This window comes from Amblyomma americanum, chromosome 2, assembly GCF_052857255.1.
Source record: "Amblyomma americanum isolate KBUSLIRL-KWMA chromosome 2, ASM5285725v1, whole genome shotgun sequence".
NCBI lineage: Eukaryota > Metazoa > Arthropoda > Arachnida > Ixodida > Ixodidae > Amblyomma > Amblyomma americanum.
This window is the reverse complement of record NC_135498.1, coordinates 186704518-186720837: the sequence shown is the minus strand read 5'-3', so window position 1 is coordinate 186720837 and position 16320 is coordinate 186704518. Positions and strand designations below refer to the sequence as shown.

The 16320-nt window shown below is 48.6% G+C and overlaps 1 protein-coding gene across 1 annotated transcript in view; it reads right to left on the bottom strand.

Moving 5' to 3' along the window:
* The window catches only part of LOC144119373 (neprilysin-1-like), a 91025-nt gene that overhangs the window by 62234 nt on the left and 12471 nt on the right, over window positions 1-16320 (bottom strand). The window contains exons 3-8 of the mRNA XM_077652009.1: window positions 15442-15471; window positions 13016-13057; window positions 3772-3893; window positions 2373-2453; window positions 902-1063; window positions 411-497 (exon numbers count right to left, since the gene is read on the bottom strand). Coding sequence (XP_077508135.1) covers window positions 411-497; window positions 902-1063; window positions 2373-2453; window positions 3772-3893; window positions 13016-13057; window positions 15442-15471 — 524 coding nt within the window. The remainder of the gene's footprint in view (window positions 1-410; window positions 498-901; window positions 1064-2372; window positions 2454-3771; window positions 3894-13015; window positions 13058-15441; window positions 15472-16320) is intronic.

Here is a 16320-nt window from a genome sequence, read left to right as displayed (position 1 = left end):
ATTTGGAGCTCGCGCATGCTTGAATTTGCCGTACAGAAGCAAACGGCAAAATGATAGGAGTGCTTTGCTTGAGTGCAAAACAACAGCAAAAATACGGAAATCGGCGGTTAAGGAATTTTAGTCGATGAATGAGGTGCTCGATGATTCCTTCAAAAATTATGTGTTTAGTATAACAAGCTGCCTCTTTATTCCTGGTTAACTTGGGGAGCTGTTTGGTGATGTATGTATTTGAAATTTTTTTATCCAAGTGATTATTTTTTTTTCTGTGTCTATAAGTCAGTCCAAGTATTGAGGCGAGATAAAAGAATGGTTTCGTCGAGCGTGTCTCCGAGGAATAGTGAGCCGAAACTAGAAGAACCGACCGAGAACAAGCTCGAGTAGAGTGGCGCATAGGCTTTGGAAGACCTCACCGATGTTGATGCAGCCCTGGTAAAGGGCCGATGCCTTCTGGGTAGCCGTCTGGTCCCGGTACGATATAACCGTGTTGTTCAGGATGTCTGCATGAGACAATGAAGCTCCTTAAAGTACGAACCCTCTATCAGCCTAAAACCGGCCACGACAACTGTAATATGCATGGAGCAGCACATCGTTTAACTCAGCACCGGTTATATTGCTCAGACGTCGTAAATTTTAAATACTTGCATTTTTCTTTGGACACCGTCTTGCATAAACTGCTGATTAGGTGCTATTGCGAAAAACGCGTATAGTCTGCGCGGTGTTTTCATCATGTATATTCGTTAGCTAGCTAAAACAAGCGCTTTGTTTAGGAAAGTGAGCTGACTATCACGAACACGGTAAGTGCACTGCTTGATGCTGTTTCTAGAGAAATGACGTGGAGGCATGCAGGAAGTGCGCTCATTCAGAGTTTCACCGCACCAGAACGCCCGGGGCGCGCGCTCACCGCTGATCTCGTTCTCGACGCGGCGGTGCACCTCGGAGAGGGTGCTATGCACCACCTCCTCGTGCGGCACCCGCGCCGCCTTCATCCAGCCGCCACAGGTGAACTCGTAGAAGTCCTCGCACGGCTCCATGAACGAGATCAGGCTGGAGCGCATCATGGAGCCTGCGCGCCGAGACTGGCTTAAGGCACCGCCTCAGACTTTTGCAGCCTCAACGGCCCGGTGTGGTGGGGCTCTACTGCGTGCAACGATCTGAGAGGTTAAAAAGAGCAAGAGAACGCAGTTGACAAAGACGATGTATCATTTTGCATTCTTCTAGGACTGAACTATTTATGTTTCAACGTGAAATTATTTTAGCGCAACACATACAGGGTACAAGCCAACGTTTTCCAACATAAAGATTTTAGGCAGAAGTTAGGATACTGTGGAACGCGAACTGCTGGAGGCGTTTTTTATAAAAAATAAAAGGCGGATATGAGCATCAGCGGCCCTTCAGTCTGCTTGAAACAAAAAGTAGAATGTTTCTTGTTTGTTTATGTTTACGGAGGTGTAACGTACCAAAGCGACTAGAATGTTTCTTGGCGAACAATATATTTGAAGAATTTCATATGACAAATGACTTCATGGGTGTATATATGTGCGCGGGTTCTTTCTGAACAAACAGTCATGGGCAAGCGCCTGTCTTGTCCCCTTTATATCTTGCGCTAAAAATAATTCCTCGTTTAAAACATGAACCGACTAGCCCCCAAGCAAATGCTGCTTAATTATTGACTGCATGGCAGAAGCGAGCGAAGAAAACAATTGGCGCGTTGCATTCATTGGAAGCACGCTCTAAATTACAGTCATTCTTCATGACATAAGACAATTTCGGAATACAGGCTATTGTCTACACCGTGCGGATGAGACTTGGGACTATTCAAGGCACCAGTGCGCAAATGTTCGACGCACCGAATGTGTCTTCCAGCTCAGCAGCTGCTGCGCTGAAATTGCACTGTAATTCCCTGTAACAACCAGCATCTGGTTTTCAGGAACACTTAAAAGGCGCACTATTCCTTCAGGTTTTGGCCTCTGCAACACTGGCAGCCACAGTCGCGTCACCACTCCACCAAGAGAGCTCCGGGCACGGCTCGTTTGCTTCACGTCATAATCAGCACGACTTTGTATTTTAGCCTGCATATGCAGCCCCACGCTTGCCGAGCAGGGATAGCTTGCCGTAATGACAGTGCAGAGAATACCTAATGCCAGGTGTATGTCCAGGACCTTCCAGTATGAAAGAGAAGAAATTTTGCGCATTCATTCAAGGATTGCTTTGCAAGTATGTGTGACAAGCACTCCTTTTCTTGTTTTCAAACTAGTTTTCCTCTTCGCTTATAAAGCATCCTAAAGATATTTAAGCTTTAGTACACACATGATATCTTTCGTGTAGAAGGTAAAGCAGTGTTCGGGTGTCGTAGAGCTCGCGGATGGCCTTACCGTAGTCCCTGCAGTCCTCGGACTCGCACGTCAGCGACACGTTGCTGTACGGGTTGTAGGGGCCCTCTGGACGCGGGCACTCTGCGAGTAGCAGGGCGTCAGTGGAAGGAAGTTGATAAATGTAGAGAACTCAGCACTACCCTACAGTGCAGAAATTAACCAAGGCAATGATTGCAAGGTGCAACAGGAAAGCATTGTAGTCGCACAAAATACTGTAAATACAATGAGTCAGACAACCCCGCTGACAGGGGTATGTTCGTCCAGGTTGAGAACAGATGTTAGAAGGGACACATACGCTACGTCTCATGAGTATGACATGTTGCGTTAATGGGTTAATGGCACATATGTTCGATATTAGTCATACTTGACTTCACATTCACAGATTCTTGGCAGTCCTCACAACCCTCCTGGCGCAAGTGGTCCATCGGTTTAAGCTATGTGCCACTGTCCTGCAATGGCATATGAGGCCACTGGTGGGGCTGGAACCCAGATTGCTTTTCCTGAGAGACCGATCATTAATTCGAATGCCACCTGCCGCGGTGGTCAGTTTGCCGACAATCCGATGGGCTGGTTGTGCTGACGCCACAAGGTCACGTGACCTAAGAGGCCCATCTGTGTTGTTTCTCCGGGAATTTTTCGCTCACAGCGCCGACGACAACGACACTGCAACGATAACGACTACACTACTTTTAACGCGATAGCGTTCAAAGTAGTGTGATAGACCTCACTGTTACAGTAAACAGCGAGCGAGTGGCGCAGAGGTAATACGACCGGAATGCTCCGTTGTCTTTGGTAACGCATACTGGTAGGCAGTCTGTGTTGATAAGTATCTGTGTGGCTGATACAAAGATATGCGGACCTGAGGAAATCGGCGAAAATAAAAAAAAAGAAAAATAGTCGCGGATGCGCGGCGTGTAATGCGCTTGCGTGAGGACTGCATGCAAAACTGCATTTTATCAACGTCACTGCTTCGGAAATCAGCCCCTGCAGCGCAGTTTTGCTTTTCTGCACAGATAATCGTCGAGCATTCGAGAGGACACTGGCGGGATGCGCGCGCATGGTATACACCGCACTTCTTTTCATAAAACGACAGAGTGGCAAGCGTTGTGTCTAGGATATTAACGCTGCATTATAATGAGTGAAAGCGAAGTGCTAGGGTTCTGGTCTGTCGCATGAAGGACCGCCGGAGAAGGCAACACCAGAAACACGATGGTAGTAGTATGCACAAGAAGCGGGCATGCTTGTGCAGGTTGGGCTTTATGCATCATGGTTGCCTTAATTTGTCGGCAGATGACAGGCACGGGATGAGATAACGATGCCCCTTCGCATCGTGGCTGGGAATGGGCATTCATTGGGAACCAGCTGGGAATGAGAAATCACGCGAAGAATTCCGGCTCACCCTCGCGGCCGGAGAAGCACTTGAGCAGGATGACGACCATGACGATAAGAGTGATGACGATCAGGACGGCCACGATGGTGACGCACGTGTTGAGAAAGCTGTCGGGCTGGGCCACCGGCTCTCTGTGGTGGTGCACAAAATCGGGGTAAGGGTAACGCGCAACCAGGTACAGCGGGCCTGAATGCACACGTGCGCATAGACTGAGTCAAGTCAAGGATAGCCTGCTGTCCTTTTCGTAACATAAGGCGACTGGTGTTACTACAAAGTGTTTCCACGTCCATCAGTAGTACTGCACTGCATCACATTTCGTGAAACATGAAATGCGATGCAGACGCTACTCAGCTTTTATTCGAGTGGCTTGCATTCTACAGAACCGACTAGCGGTCTGCAAACACGACTGCCGGGCCCAGCATTCATGATATTCGTGTCGCTGGACGTCAACTCCGCTAACGTGTTTTGATTACTCGCAATACTGTTAATCCTTTACTGCCTACATCATGCAGGAGTCAAAGCAAAAGAATCATAACTTCTATTTTACGCTAGTTAATAATCCAAACTGAAAACCCATTGCCAAGAATTTGTTGGCGTCGCTAAATTTGCGCTGCTCGAAATGGAATGCTTTCGCACCATAATAGGTTTGTGGTCACTCCACGCCAAACTTCCTAGACACTGCACTCGACCATCTCCAATTTGTTTAAAAAATTCATAGAAACTTATCCTAACGTGCGTAATCAAAGTCTGAAATATTTTTGCCAAAAAATGTTTGTGAGGTGTGGGCAGTTTGAATATTTAGAAAATGCGAGAAACCAGGCACTGCTCAATAATTAATAAAAAAAACAAAATTTTAAGAAAACACTGTATAATTTTTTTATTGACATTTGCACAGATTCTGGCTTTCGGTATAATTCAGGCCATGCAGCTTTATACGGCATAAATATTTAAAAAAATCGAAAAAAGTATGAAAATGAACAATTTTTCTAGTTTTTGTTTTAAATTTCAGCTTGCTCTCAGCAATTCGGAAATAGCCATTTTGTTTCTTTAGATGTCTAGTACGTACACAATGCTACAGGTGGTAATAATCAGTACCTCTAAGTAAAAAAAATACTAAAGTTTCAAAGAGTGCGGTTTGAGCCAAAAACACTCGTTAATTTCACCCTCAGGTGGCCCAGTAAAAATACAAACAATAGCGGGTTAGGTAGAACATTTATTGACCTTGAGTTCTGAAATCTTTATCAAGGTAATTTTGTTTAAATTGAGAAAAAAATTTTTGAACTTGAGCTCTCGCTACGAATTACATCAAAATCCAGAATCTGGGCAAATGCAAATAAAAATTGTGATGTGTTTTCCAAAGGATTGAATATTTTATTAATTATTGAGCAGCACCTGGTTTCTCGCCTTTTCTAAATATTCAAACTTCCCTCACCTCACGAATAAAATTTTTTCGGGAAAAAATTTCGGGCTTTGATTACGCGCATTAGGATAAGCTTACATTAACTTTTTTGAAAAAATTTCCGATGGTCGAGCGCAACGTCTGAGTCGTTTGACGTGTAATGACCCCTTACCCAAATTAAAACCTTATGTTGTATCATGTCTACCGAAGGTGTACCCTCATGTCCACCATGGTGGCTTGCCATTTAACTGTTGATGTTTGACCTTGACCTTTTATGACTTCGGACATTTCACCTTAAATGAGTTTCGTCCAGGTGGCGCTACTGTCAGGTCATGTAACGTGACGTAAACGCATGGAGTGTATATAAACACCGCGTGGACGCGCTTGCCTCATTAGGCATGGAAGAAAAGTCGGGACAGTCTGTCTAGTCATGTCTGAGCAATCGCTCGACCTTTTGTATAGCCGTGGTTAAACCCTGCCTACTTTTTTTTTCTGGACGTCCCAATTGCGCAGGCGTTCATGTATATCGAGTGATACTTTATTAACATGTACGGATTTGTATTTGAAACAGTGAAATATACATCGTTGTAGACTGTGCAGTTGGATTGTTGAGCAAGGCGGATTTTATGTGCGCTATATACCTGGACTAAAAGAAGAACGATTAACAAAAATTAACAAATTGACTTTTTAGTTTTGCTTTTACTACACAAGATTACACGTAAATTAAAAGCCCTCTACTAAGAAGGCGAGCCAACTGTCTTAATTTCTGAATTGGCGTTCTGGTTCAGAATATAGAGCGCCAAAAATACGCTTTTGTAAGCTCGTTGAGCTCGTTTTCCCGTTATGCACGTTTACAAAACGGCGCTGCTCCGATTGCTAATGTGAAAAATACGCAAGAAGTTTGTCTATTTTATCATGTACAAACAGTTAGCATAAACTTCGCGAAAATACCAGGCGCATCAACTCCATTTCTTAAGAGTGTATTGCGAGAAAGCCAACTCAAGGAATTTACAAAAGCGTATCTTTGACACTGTAATTAAATGCCGAACCACAATGGCGATTAATAAAATTAAGAAACTGGGCTTGCCTTCGATGATGACTGCCTTTCATTTCGCAACACAATCTTGTGCCCTAAAACAAAACTAAATGTTGATAAGTTTGTAACGACGAAGATGTGCCAACGCGGTAGCGGCAATGCTATCGCTGAGCGCGCGCTGCTGGCTGGCCCTACAACAACTGCCGACGCCTAGAACCCGACCGCCGATGCCCGTTCAGTGCCTGGTTCTTTCACGGCCATTAAACCTCTTTTCAAGTGGTGGAGGTTGCTCCTGATCTCGTCCTGGAGCTGCGCAGCGGCACTGTAACATCAGAAATGCCGAATAACGCCCCCACTGGCTCCCGCCGCCGCCTGCTCCGCTTGTCTGCTCCGGCACGCCTCGACAACGCGACCCGGCTGCCTTCAGTGGCCTCGGCGACTCTGACGTCAAGGACTGGCTGGCTTCCTACGAGCGGGTCAGCACGCACAACGGCTGGGATAACGCCATGAAGCTTAACAGCGTCATTTTTTACCTGGCTGATGTCGCCAATCTCTGCTTCCGAAACCACGGAGCGGATATCGCCACATGGTCCACGTTCAAGACCAGCTTTACTGACGTATTTGGCCGCCCTGGCGTGCGCAAACTCCGCGCCGAACAGCGCTTACGAGAGCGGGCTCAGCAACCAGGCGAGACTTTCACTAGCTATATTGAGGACGTGGTGCATCTCTGCAAGCACGTGAGCAGTCATATGTCCGAGGCTGATAAGATAAACAATATTATGAAGGGTATCGATGAAGATGCCTTCCAAATGCTTTTGGCTAAGCAGCCGACCACCGTGGCCTCCGTCATCAGCTTGTGCCAGAGCTACGGGGAGCTCCGTAAGCAATGTGTCCTCACTCGTCGCACCGTCCAGCACGCCGAGGTCCTGTCCACTGATGCTGTGACCGCAGGAGGGCAGCAGCTCAGGACCGCTATTCAGCAGTTCATCAGAGAAGAGATTGCACGTCCACTAGCGCTCATCTCTATACTTCGGGACCCCCCCCCCCCCCCCCCCCCATCGCTGCCTCCCACCCTTCAGCCGACGATCCGAGCCCAGGTCGCGGAGGCCGTGCCACCCCTGCCTTAGCAACCTGTGGCTGCCCCTCTTACGTACGCCGCCGTCCTGGCCAGACCACCATCTCATCCCTTGGGCCCTTTCCAAGCCACCACTCAAGCGCCGCTTCCTTCGACGCCCCCGCCTGTTTTCTCGTATTGGCCTCGGGTGGCACAACCGTCGACTCGCTTCGTGCCAGCCGTCCCTCTCAACGGTCGTCCGTGGCATACTCACGACAACAGGCCCATTTGCTTTGCCTGCGGATACGCCGGCCATGTCGCCCGCCACTGCCGCAGTCGTCCTTCTTCGCCTGCTGACGTCCTGCCGCCATCTGCGTATGGGGGTTACACACAGCCACCCCACGTGCCAGCGGACCCATTGCCTCCTGCCTTCTCCACCGACCGCCCGGCTGCACCTCTCGCCGCTCCTCTTCTCCGCGCCGCCGTTCCATCTATCCTATGCGCCATCGCGCCAGCCATTCCGTTGCGGAAAACTAATGAGCGCAGTTCCCGAGGCAAGAGCTGCGTCCACTGGAAACTCTACAAGGCCTCTTATCTCACCAACAAATGTTATTGATATTTTTGTCGAAGGTGTTGCAACCTGTGCTCTCGTGGACACCGGAGCTGCTGTCTCAATATGGGCGCGCAATTTTGTCGACACCTGAAGAAAGTTATGGCGCCATTTTCGGGAGTTTCTCTGCGCACTGCTACCGCCGAACAGGTCGAGCCGCTCGCAACATGCACAGCGCGCGTCGTTATTCAAGACCTCTTGTACATCATTCAATTCCTGGTGCTCTCCTCTTGTTCCCATGACGTAATTCTAGGATGGGACTTTCTTTCTGAGCACTCCGCCGTCGTCGATTGCGCCAGCGCCGAAATTTCCTTCTCTGCCGTGCCCAACGCCCCTCCTGCTGCACCGTCTCCTCAATACCTGGCCAAAGTACACCTTTCTCACGATGTCGAGCACCCTGCAAACTCCTCCGTCGTTGTCTTCCTCTCGTACGCCTCACCACGCGACCAACCTGCCGTCCCTGTACTCTTTACTCCCTCTGAGTTGTTTCTTCGCCGCAAGAACATGCCGCTTCCCTTCGCTGTCCTCACGGTGACCTCCGGAACGACAGCCATGCTCGTCAGCAACCCTCTATTATCTCCAGTGACCCTGATTGATGGAGAATGCCTTGGGTGCGTCGAACCGGCTGAACTCCTGCAACTCGTCGATGAACGAGAAACAGTTCTTGCTCCATCGCTGGACTCTCTTACTCCTGTTCCCCTGTCACCCCAACCGCCGTTTGATATCCGGTATAGCGCCATCGATCAAGATCTCACTTCTCCCTACCGTGACCAACTGTTCCACCTGTTGCACCAATTTCGGTCATCGTTTGACGCGTGCCAGTCTCCCCTCGGGCGTTCTTTCCATGTCCACCATGCCATCGATACTGGCTTCCATCCAACTCTGCGACAGCGCCCATATCGCGTGTCAGCGACAGAGCGTCGAGTCCTCACCGAACAAGTGGACGACATGCTCGAGCGCGGGATTATACAGCCGTCCCACAGCCCTTGGTCATTCCCGGTCGTGCTGGTTCGAAAGAAAGATGGCTCCATAAGGTTCTGTGTGGAATATTGCCGCCTGAACACAATTACTAGGAAAGGTTATCCTCTGCGACGCATTTTGACGCCTTCAATTGCCTGCAAGGTGCGGAATTCTTTTCGTCCCTGGATCTGCGTTCTCGATACTGGCAAATCCCCATGCCCGAATGCGACCGTGAAAAAACTGCTTTCGTCACCCCTGATGGATTATACGAATTTAACGTCATGTCATTTGGTCTTTGCAATGCCCCCGCAACATTCGAACGGATGATGGATAACGTCTTACGTGGCTTGCGCTGGAAGACGCGTCTTTGCTATCTCGGAGACATCGTCGTTTTCTCGGCCGACTTCTCCACACATCTGACTCGCCTGCGCCAAGTGTTGACCTGCCTCAACGCCGCCGGCCTGCAATTAAATTTGAAGAAATGCCACTTCGGAGCTCGCCAACTGACTATACTCGGCCATGTCGTATCCAAAGCGGGCATCCTTCCGGATCCTGCAAAGCTTCGCGCGGTTACAGACTTTCCAAAGCGGTCTACTCTTGAAGAACTGCGGAGTTTCATTGGCCTCTGTTCCTACTTTCGGCGCTTCATACAAAATTTCGCTACCATCATTTCGCCCTTGACGCGGCTTCAAGGCCAGAGCTCTTTGTCGTCATGGTCCTCTGAGTGCGATGAAGCTTTCGTTACCTTACTTCGACTCCTTACTTCACCCCCCATCCTTCGCCATTACGACCCTAACGCCCTGACAGAGATACACACGGATGCTAGCGGTGTGGGAATTGGTGCTGTGCTCGCCCAGCGCGTACCTGGATTTCAAAAATACGGTGTCGCCTATGCGAGCCGCACGCTGTCCAAGGCCGAGATCAATTACTCCGTCACAGAAAAAAGAATGCTTGGCCATTCTGTGGGCGATAACCAAATTTCGACCATACCTCTACGGTCATCCTTTCGACGTAGTCACCGATCATCACGCTTTGTGCTGGCTGTCATCGTTGAAGGATCCATCGGGTCGCCTTGGCCGCTGGGCTTTGCGCCTTCAGGAGTACGACATTCCAGTCGTCTACCGCTCTGGCCGCAAGCACTCTGACGCTGACGCCCTCTCCCGGTCTCCGCTGCCTTCCGACACTGCGACCATCTCCAGCATTGACTCCGTGCTGTCCTCGTTGCGCCCACCAAACATGCACGTGGAACAGCTTAAGGACCCCTGGATTACATCTCTCGTGCTCCATCTGTCTGGGCGCCCTACAGCGGCCGCCTCTCGCTCCCTTCGCCGACAAGCCCGCCACTTCATTCTGCATGATGGTCTCCTCTATCGTCGTAATTACATGCCCGATGGTCGGAAATGGCTTCCCCGTCATTCCTCGCCAACTACGAGCTGAAGTCTGCGCCTCTTTCCATGCCGACCCCCAGACTGCTCATGCGGGTGTTTTGAAAACCTACAGTCGACTTCGGCACCGGTACTACTGGCGTAGAATGTACAGCTTTTTACGCAAGTACATTCACTAATGCCTTGACTTCCAACGCCGCAAGTCCCCACCACAGCGTCTTTCTGGACCGTCGCAGCCATTACCTTGCCCTGCCCGTCCCTTCGATCGCGTCGGCATCGACCTTTACGGGCCCCTGCCCTCTTCCCCTTCAGGAAACCGTTGGGTTATAGTCGCCATAGACCATCTCACGCGCTATGCTGAAACGGCGGCTCTTCCAGCGGCTACAGCGCGAGACGTGGCTCTCTTCATCCTCCTCCAGCTCATTCTCCGCCACGGCGCCCCTCCTGAGCTTCTGAGTGACCGCGGCCGTGTGTTTTTATCATAGGTTGTCCAGGCGCTCCTCGCAGAATGCCGCATCGTTCACAGAACCTGCACAGTGTACCATCCTCAGGCCAACGGCCTCACCGAACGGTTTAACCGGACACTCGGTGACATGCTCACCATGTATATCAGTCCTGACCGTTCCATCTGGGACCTCGTCCTTCCGTTCGTCACCTACGCATATAATACCGCCGTCCAGTCCACCACCGGGTATTATCCGCTTTTTCTTCTTTACGGCAGTGAACCTACAAGTATGCTTGACACCATTCTTCCCTACCTTCCTGATGCATCCGACCGCGGAACTGCTTCTGAAATTGTCAAGTATGCCGAGGAATGCCGCCAGCTCGCCCGTTCTCTCACGTCCGATGAACAGAATCGACAAAAAGAACGCCGAGATTCTGGTGGTAAAACACACGCACCCATTCCCAGCGCATCACTTGTTTGGCTCTGGATCCCTGCTGGCTCTGCTGGCCTGTCTTCCAAATTCCAAGCCAAATATCACGGACTTCATCGTGTTCTCTCTCAACCTTCCCCTGTGAACTGTGTCGTCAAACCTCTGACACCCTTCTCTAACCTTCGCCGTCGTGGCCGTGAAACAGTGCCCATCAATCGTCTGAAGCCTTACCATGACCCTTTGATCTGCACTACGCCCTGAGTCGCCAGAATGGCTCCTTTCACCCCTTGGGCAATTTTAACGACGAAGATGTGCCAACGCGGTAGCGGCAGTGCTATCGCTGTCGCGCGCTGCTGGCTGGCTCTACAACAACCGCTGACGCCTAGAACCCGACCGCCGACGCCCGTTCAGTGCCTGGTTCTTTCACGGCCATTAAACCCCTTTTCAAGTTAGTTTTCGATAATTGTTCATATTTCAGTCGAGGCACACAGGGTATTTCAGCTGCGAGTTTAAAAATAAAAAAAGGCTTGTTGAGTTAAAAGAGCGTTTTTTTTCGACATAGCATTGTAAGCTGTGTACTACATTAGGATACATCTAACAAGTGCTAACTAGCAGGCTGGTTAACTAATATTGAATACCTAACTTTCTAACTACTGCTATTAGGCTCCTTAATTACTGAGAGGCACGTAGTCTACCGTAAGTAATATCCATATCAGTTTTTAGAATGTCAAAAACGCGGTTGTTCTCGGCGCTGTGGCCCAACAAATTTTGCATTATTCAACGAGTTACGTGCACTGGAGGGATTGCTTTGCCTGCGCGCTTTTCGAAAGCGCATGTATTTTGGCGCGATGTAAGCAAAATTTGTAGGACCACAGCGCCAAGGGTAACCGCGTTTTCGAAGTTTTAAAAACTTATATGTATATTACTTACAGTGGTCTGCACGCGTCTCAATATTTAAGGAGGAGAACAGTTGACTATTAAATATTAGTTAAGCAGCCTGCTAGTTAGCATGTCTTGTTGTATTCTAATCTACTATGCTGCTGAAAATGCATGCCGAAAAAGTGCTCTTCTAAATCAAATAGCCTATTTTTAAAAAAATTTGTAAAACCTTAGCTAAAGCACTTTATAAAGTGCATAATATCAGCTTTGTTGTACAATCCAAATGCATGGACCGCAACGAGGCATCGCGCTTGCTTTTAAAATAACGGTATGTAAAATTTAAAAAAAATTAAGAGGACATTTAAACTCCGCGGTAAGGGTAGGACGCGACAGCGGCAATGGTTGTTTGCTACTTTCTTAACTAGTAACCCTTTTTATGACACACACTCATTAACATACATCAGTAGGCACACTAGAGCGTGAAACACAACAAGACACACACGGTCTCATTTTAACAGAGTCGACCGAACTTCTCACAATAGCCTAGGGGTGGCTTGTTACAATTTAACTCGAGTTTTATTAATTTTCCTCCCTTAGCTCAAAGTGTGACGTCACGACTATTTCGACCAATCCTGAATTAGTGTGACAGAGCGAGCGCGGCTTTTCCTCCGAACATCCGCTCTAACGCTGCCGCGTTAAAATCACCGGGTATATGCCTGATTAAAAACATTTATCACAAAATGCAGCATGTGAGCAATTGCTGATTTAGAAGCGCCTCTTGGTAGGGCCAGTTCGGGGTCTGTGCTGATAGCCCAATGCATTTCTTGGAACTTAAAAAAAATTGAGGCGGGGGTGGGGCTGGTGATGGGCAATGACACTTATTTTATAACAAATGGCTTCCTTAAATAAAGTGGGAGAGGATAGCAGTTACCCTCCTTTTAAATCCATCCATGCGCACTGAGCGCTCAAAGTAAGAAACGCAAACAATGCATGCTGTGAAGCTGCAGACAACGTCAGTGTTGGGACGCCTCGATGCTAAAGGATGTGGCACTTACAGGTGTCCCCCTGCGGGTGCCAGGTCTCCTGCTCGTCCCTTGCTGCAAGAAGAGATGTACAACGAATTAGACGAGCCCGTACACACCACTGCCAAATTAAGGCCACACCAGAACACATGAGCACAGCTCCGGACCGCACCGCAGTACGACTGCAGATAGGAACAATTTGTGAAACACAGAAGCCACAAAAATAAAATGTGCTTTGAAGCCAGAGCGTGCAGTAGACAAACAATTGGTCTGGTTCTGTGCTTGAAAATATAGAGCAGTGCATTTTTCGCACTCAGAACGCGAGTCCTAGTGGCAGAAAAAAACAACTCAAGTTTGCAAGTAGCCATGGCTGGGACAGTTGGTAACGGATTGGCCACGAGTCGATAGGCAAATGTGCCTATCAAAAAACGCGGATAGCGGTCAGCGTGTTTTAGACAGCTGACTGCTATATTATTATGTTGTTATATATAACAACACAGACATAGAAAAATGACAAACGCGTTTCGCGGAGCTGTACAAGAAATGGCGCTGTTTAGTTGTGGTGGTCTTTCAGATACCGTTGCCAACCGTTCCTTAAATTGATTTGTTCTGTGGGAAATGATGATATCCTTTTTTTTGCTGTCACTACTGCCCAAGATTTAATCAATTGGGAACATCTGTTTTTTGTCAGGGCGGTTCGCCAACGAAAAGTTCTCAGTTTCCATAGGCACAGCTGTAAAAATTTGGACTTCTTAACTGTGGGGTTTATCACCCCGAAACGATTCGAGGGCTCTAGATTAATCCACAACACTTGGAGATCTATAACGTGTGCTGACATCGCACAACATGTGGGCGTTTCGTATTTCGCCTCTACCAAAATACGCTTCCGCGGCCGCAATCGCACCCGTGACCTTGGGAACAGCAGCCGAACGCCAAAGGCACTGAGCCAACGCGAGGACTGGTCCCCACTCTGCACAGTGTCATTGCTGGTACGGCGCACTCGGCACCAGGAGGACCACTTTGGAGACAAATGTTGGCCCTGGGTTCGTGACCTATTTCCGGTCGTTCGTAGGCCACTGACAAACACTGAAATTGCTTCGACATCAGCAGCCTCGACGGCAGGACCTTCGCCGAGCTGGCCAGGTACACGATCCCATTTTTGTCCGTTTCGTTTTTTTAAAGGAAATATTGCGAGGAATATTGGTGCGGCCCGCGGTACCACGTTAAGGGGTAGGCGGCAATGCCAATATAGTAATGAGCACCATATTTTGCTGTCGATTAAATTGCCAGTTAGGTTTGAATGGGGCTAAACGAGAAAAAAATTGAAGTTCCTCTCGTAGTCTGAGTAGGTGTATGCATGAAAGGCACCTCAGGAAAAGATTGGCACCATTTATGACAGTTCCCTCTAGAAGACAGTTGGTTTCCAAAGTGGCGCACAATCTTCCGCTGCCTCCGCAGCCTTCGACGCGTTGATCGGCAGTTCTGTTGACCTGATAATCGGACTGTAGGGCTCGTTGGAACATGCACAACGGCAAATCTACGTCACGGACTTTTAAGCGGCGTTCAGCGCTCTTCTTTCATAGGCACGTCGCGTTCGTTCGCCGCCTAGCCCCAAGCTGGGGCGTAGAAAGACAAAACCTTGATAGCGGAAACGCCCTATTCCTGCCTCCACCTCAGCACGCGCGTCGTCCCGGCTCCGTAGCTTATGAGCGACCGGCAGGGTCAGAGCCAGTAACCGGAATACCTATCTGACAGGATGTATTGAAAACTTCCCCTTACGTTCGCCTTCCCGTTCGGCGTCATGTCTGCCCTCAGGCACGCCGTGGCTCCCTGGCGATGGTCGCCGCAGTTTTCCGAAAACGGGTTCCAAAAACGTGCAATGCTTTGAAAAAAAAACGACACTAGGGTACTGAGGTTTCCGTGCGAATTGACGCCCTTGCGACCCTGTCATCGATCTAAAGGTACAAGTTGGAGGCCATAGCACGCCTAGTGAACAAAGCTGTGCCATTTTTTTTCTCTAGAAAGGATATGATAAGTTCTCGGATTTGTTGGCGCTCAAGAATCTAAGAGCATCATGTACTACAATGTTATCTCAAGAGTTATTTGGGGAATTGAAAACTAAGCGCTTTATAGCCAGCATATATGCTTATTAAAACGTATCCCCGCAGCGCTTGAAAATTTGGAGGACACAAAGGAAAAAAATATACGTTACTAAGCCTTCGCAGCCTCTCAACTCGTTCGTATTTTCTTTTAGCGCCTCCGGGAGCAACTCCTCGCTTACCAACGAACTTCATAGCCGCTTCCTAGACTTTGGGATGAAAGATGTGCGATACTAAACAAAAGCTGAAACAGCCGCCTATTGTCATATGGTATGACATACGCTTGGTACTGCGCATTAGTTCTTAATGCCGACTACCTTAATACAGTGCACTACGATAATGTAATTCGGATATACATACTCCTCTTTGAAGCCTGGCCCAGGTGGCGGACTGGAAAGAAAGGCAAGAAAGGTTCCTTAGACGTTAAAGCAAGGAATGTATCGCCGTGACAAAGAAACACTAAGGCTAGCGAACAGAATTTACTTCAAAAGGAAATGTGCTGCCTTTGTGCTAAAATGCGTAAGGACCATTGCTATGAAAATATGATGATGATGATGATGATGATGATATCTTTTTATGGCGCAAAGGCTCCTGTGTCCAATGAGCGCCATGGCACAAGGTATTTTCTTCTACTCAAGGTGGGGTCAATAACTCATGTTCCCAACCTTTTAACTCTAAATAAGCAGAACACCAGAAAAAGGGAAAGCTTGTATCCATTGTATCACTGGTGGGTACCCGGTGTCACTGGAGATCGAACCCTGCACATCCCGCATCCGAGGCGGATGCTCAAACGACTAGGCCACAGCTGCCTTTTTTTCTCTATTGCCGATTTCAGCACATCATTTATTTACTAGGCCACCGCTGCGGTACGTAAGAAAATAAACACGAGTGAAACATCATAAGCTCTTCATACTTTACGCCCTTTTGCAGCGAACGTGTCGAAGTGGTCTAGTTTTGCTCGGGGTTCTTCACGCCTTTTGCAAACCACCAAGAAAGTTGTGCCGTTGAGTCATTGAAAGCGTAGGCCTGAATAAAGTGCGCCGAAGACCGACGAGGCCGTGCTTTATGGATGGAGTGTGCGACAAAGAAACTTACACAACTGAGGCTTCCGTATTGTGTCCGGTCGCTCAAATAGCGCTTCGATAACAAAACAGAATTGCGTCCATTCTATACTGTGACGATGGACAAAGTATAATAGTGTTTACGGGTATCCAGCAAGCCAAAAGTTTTGTTAAAATT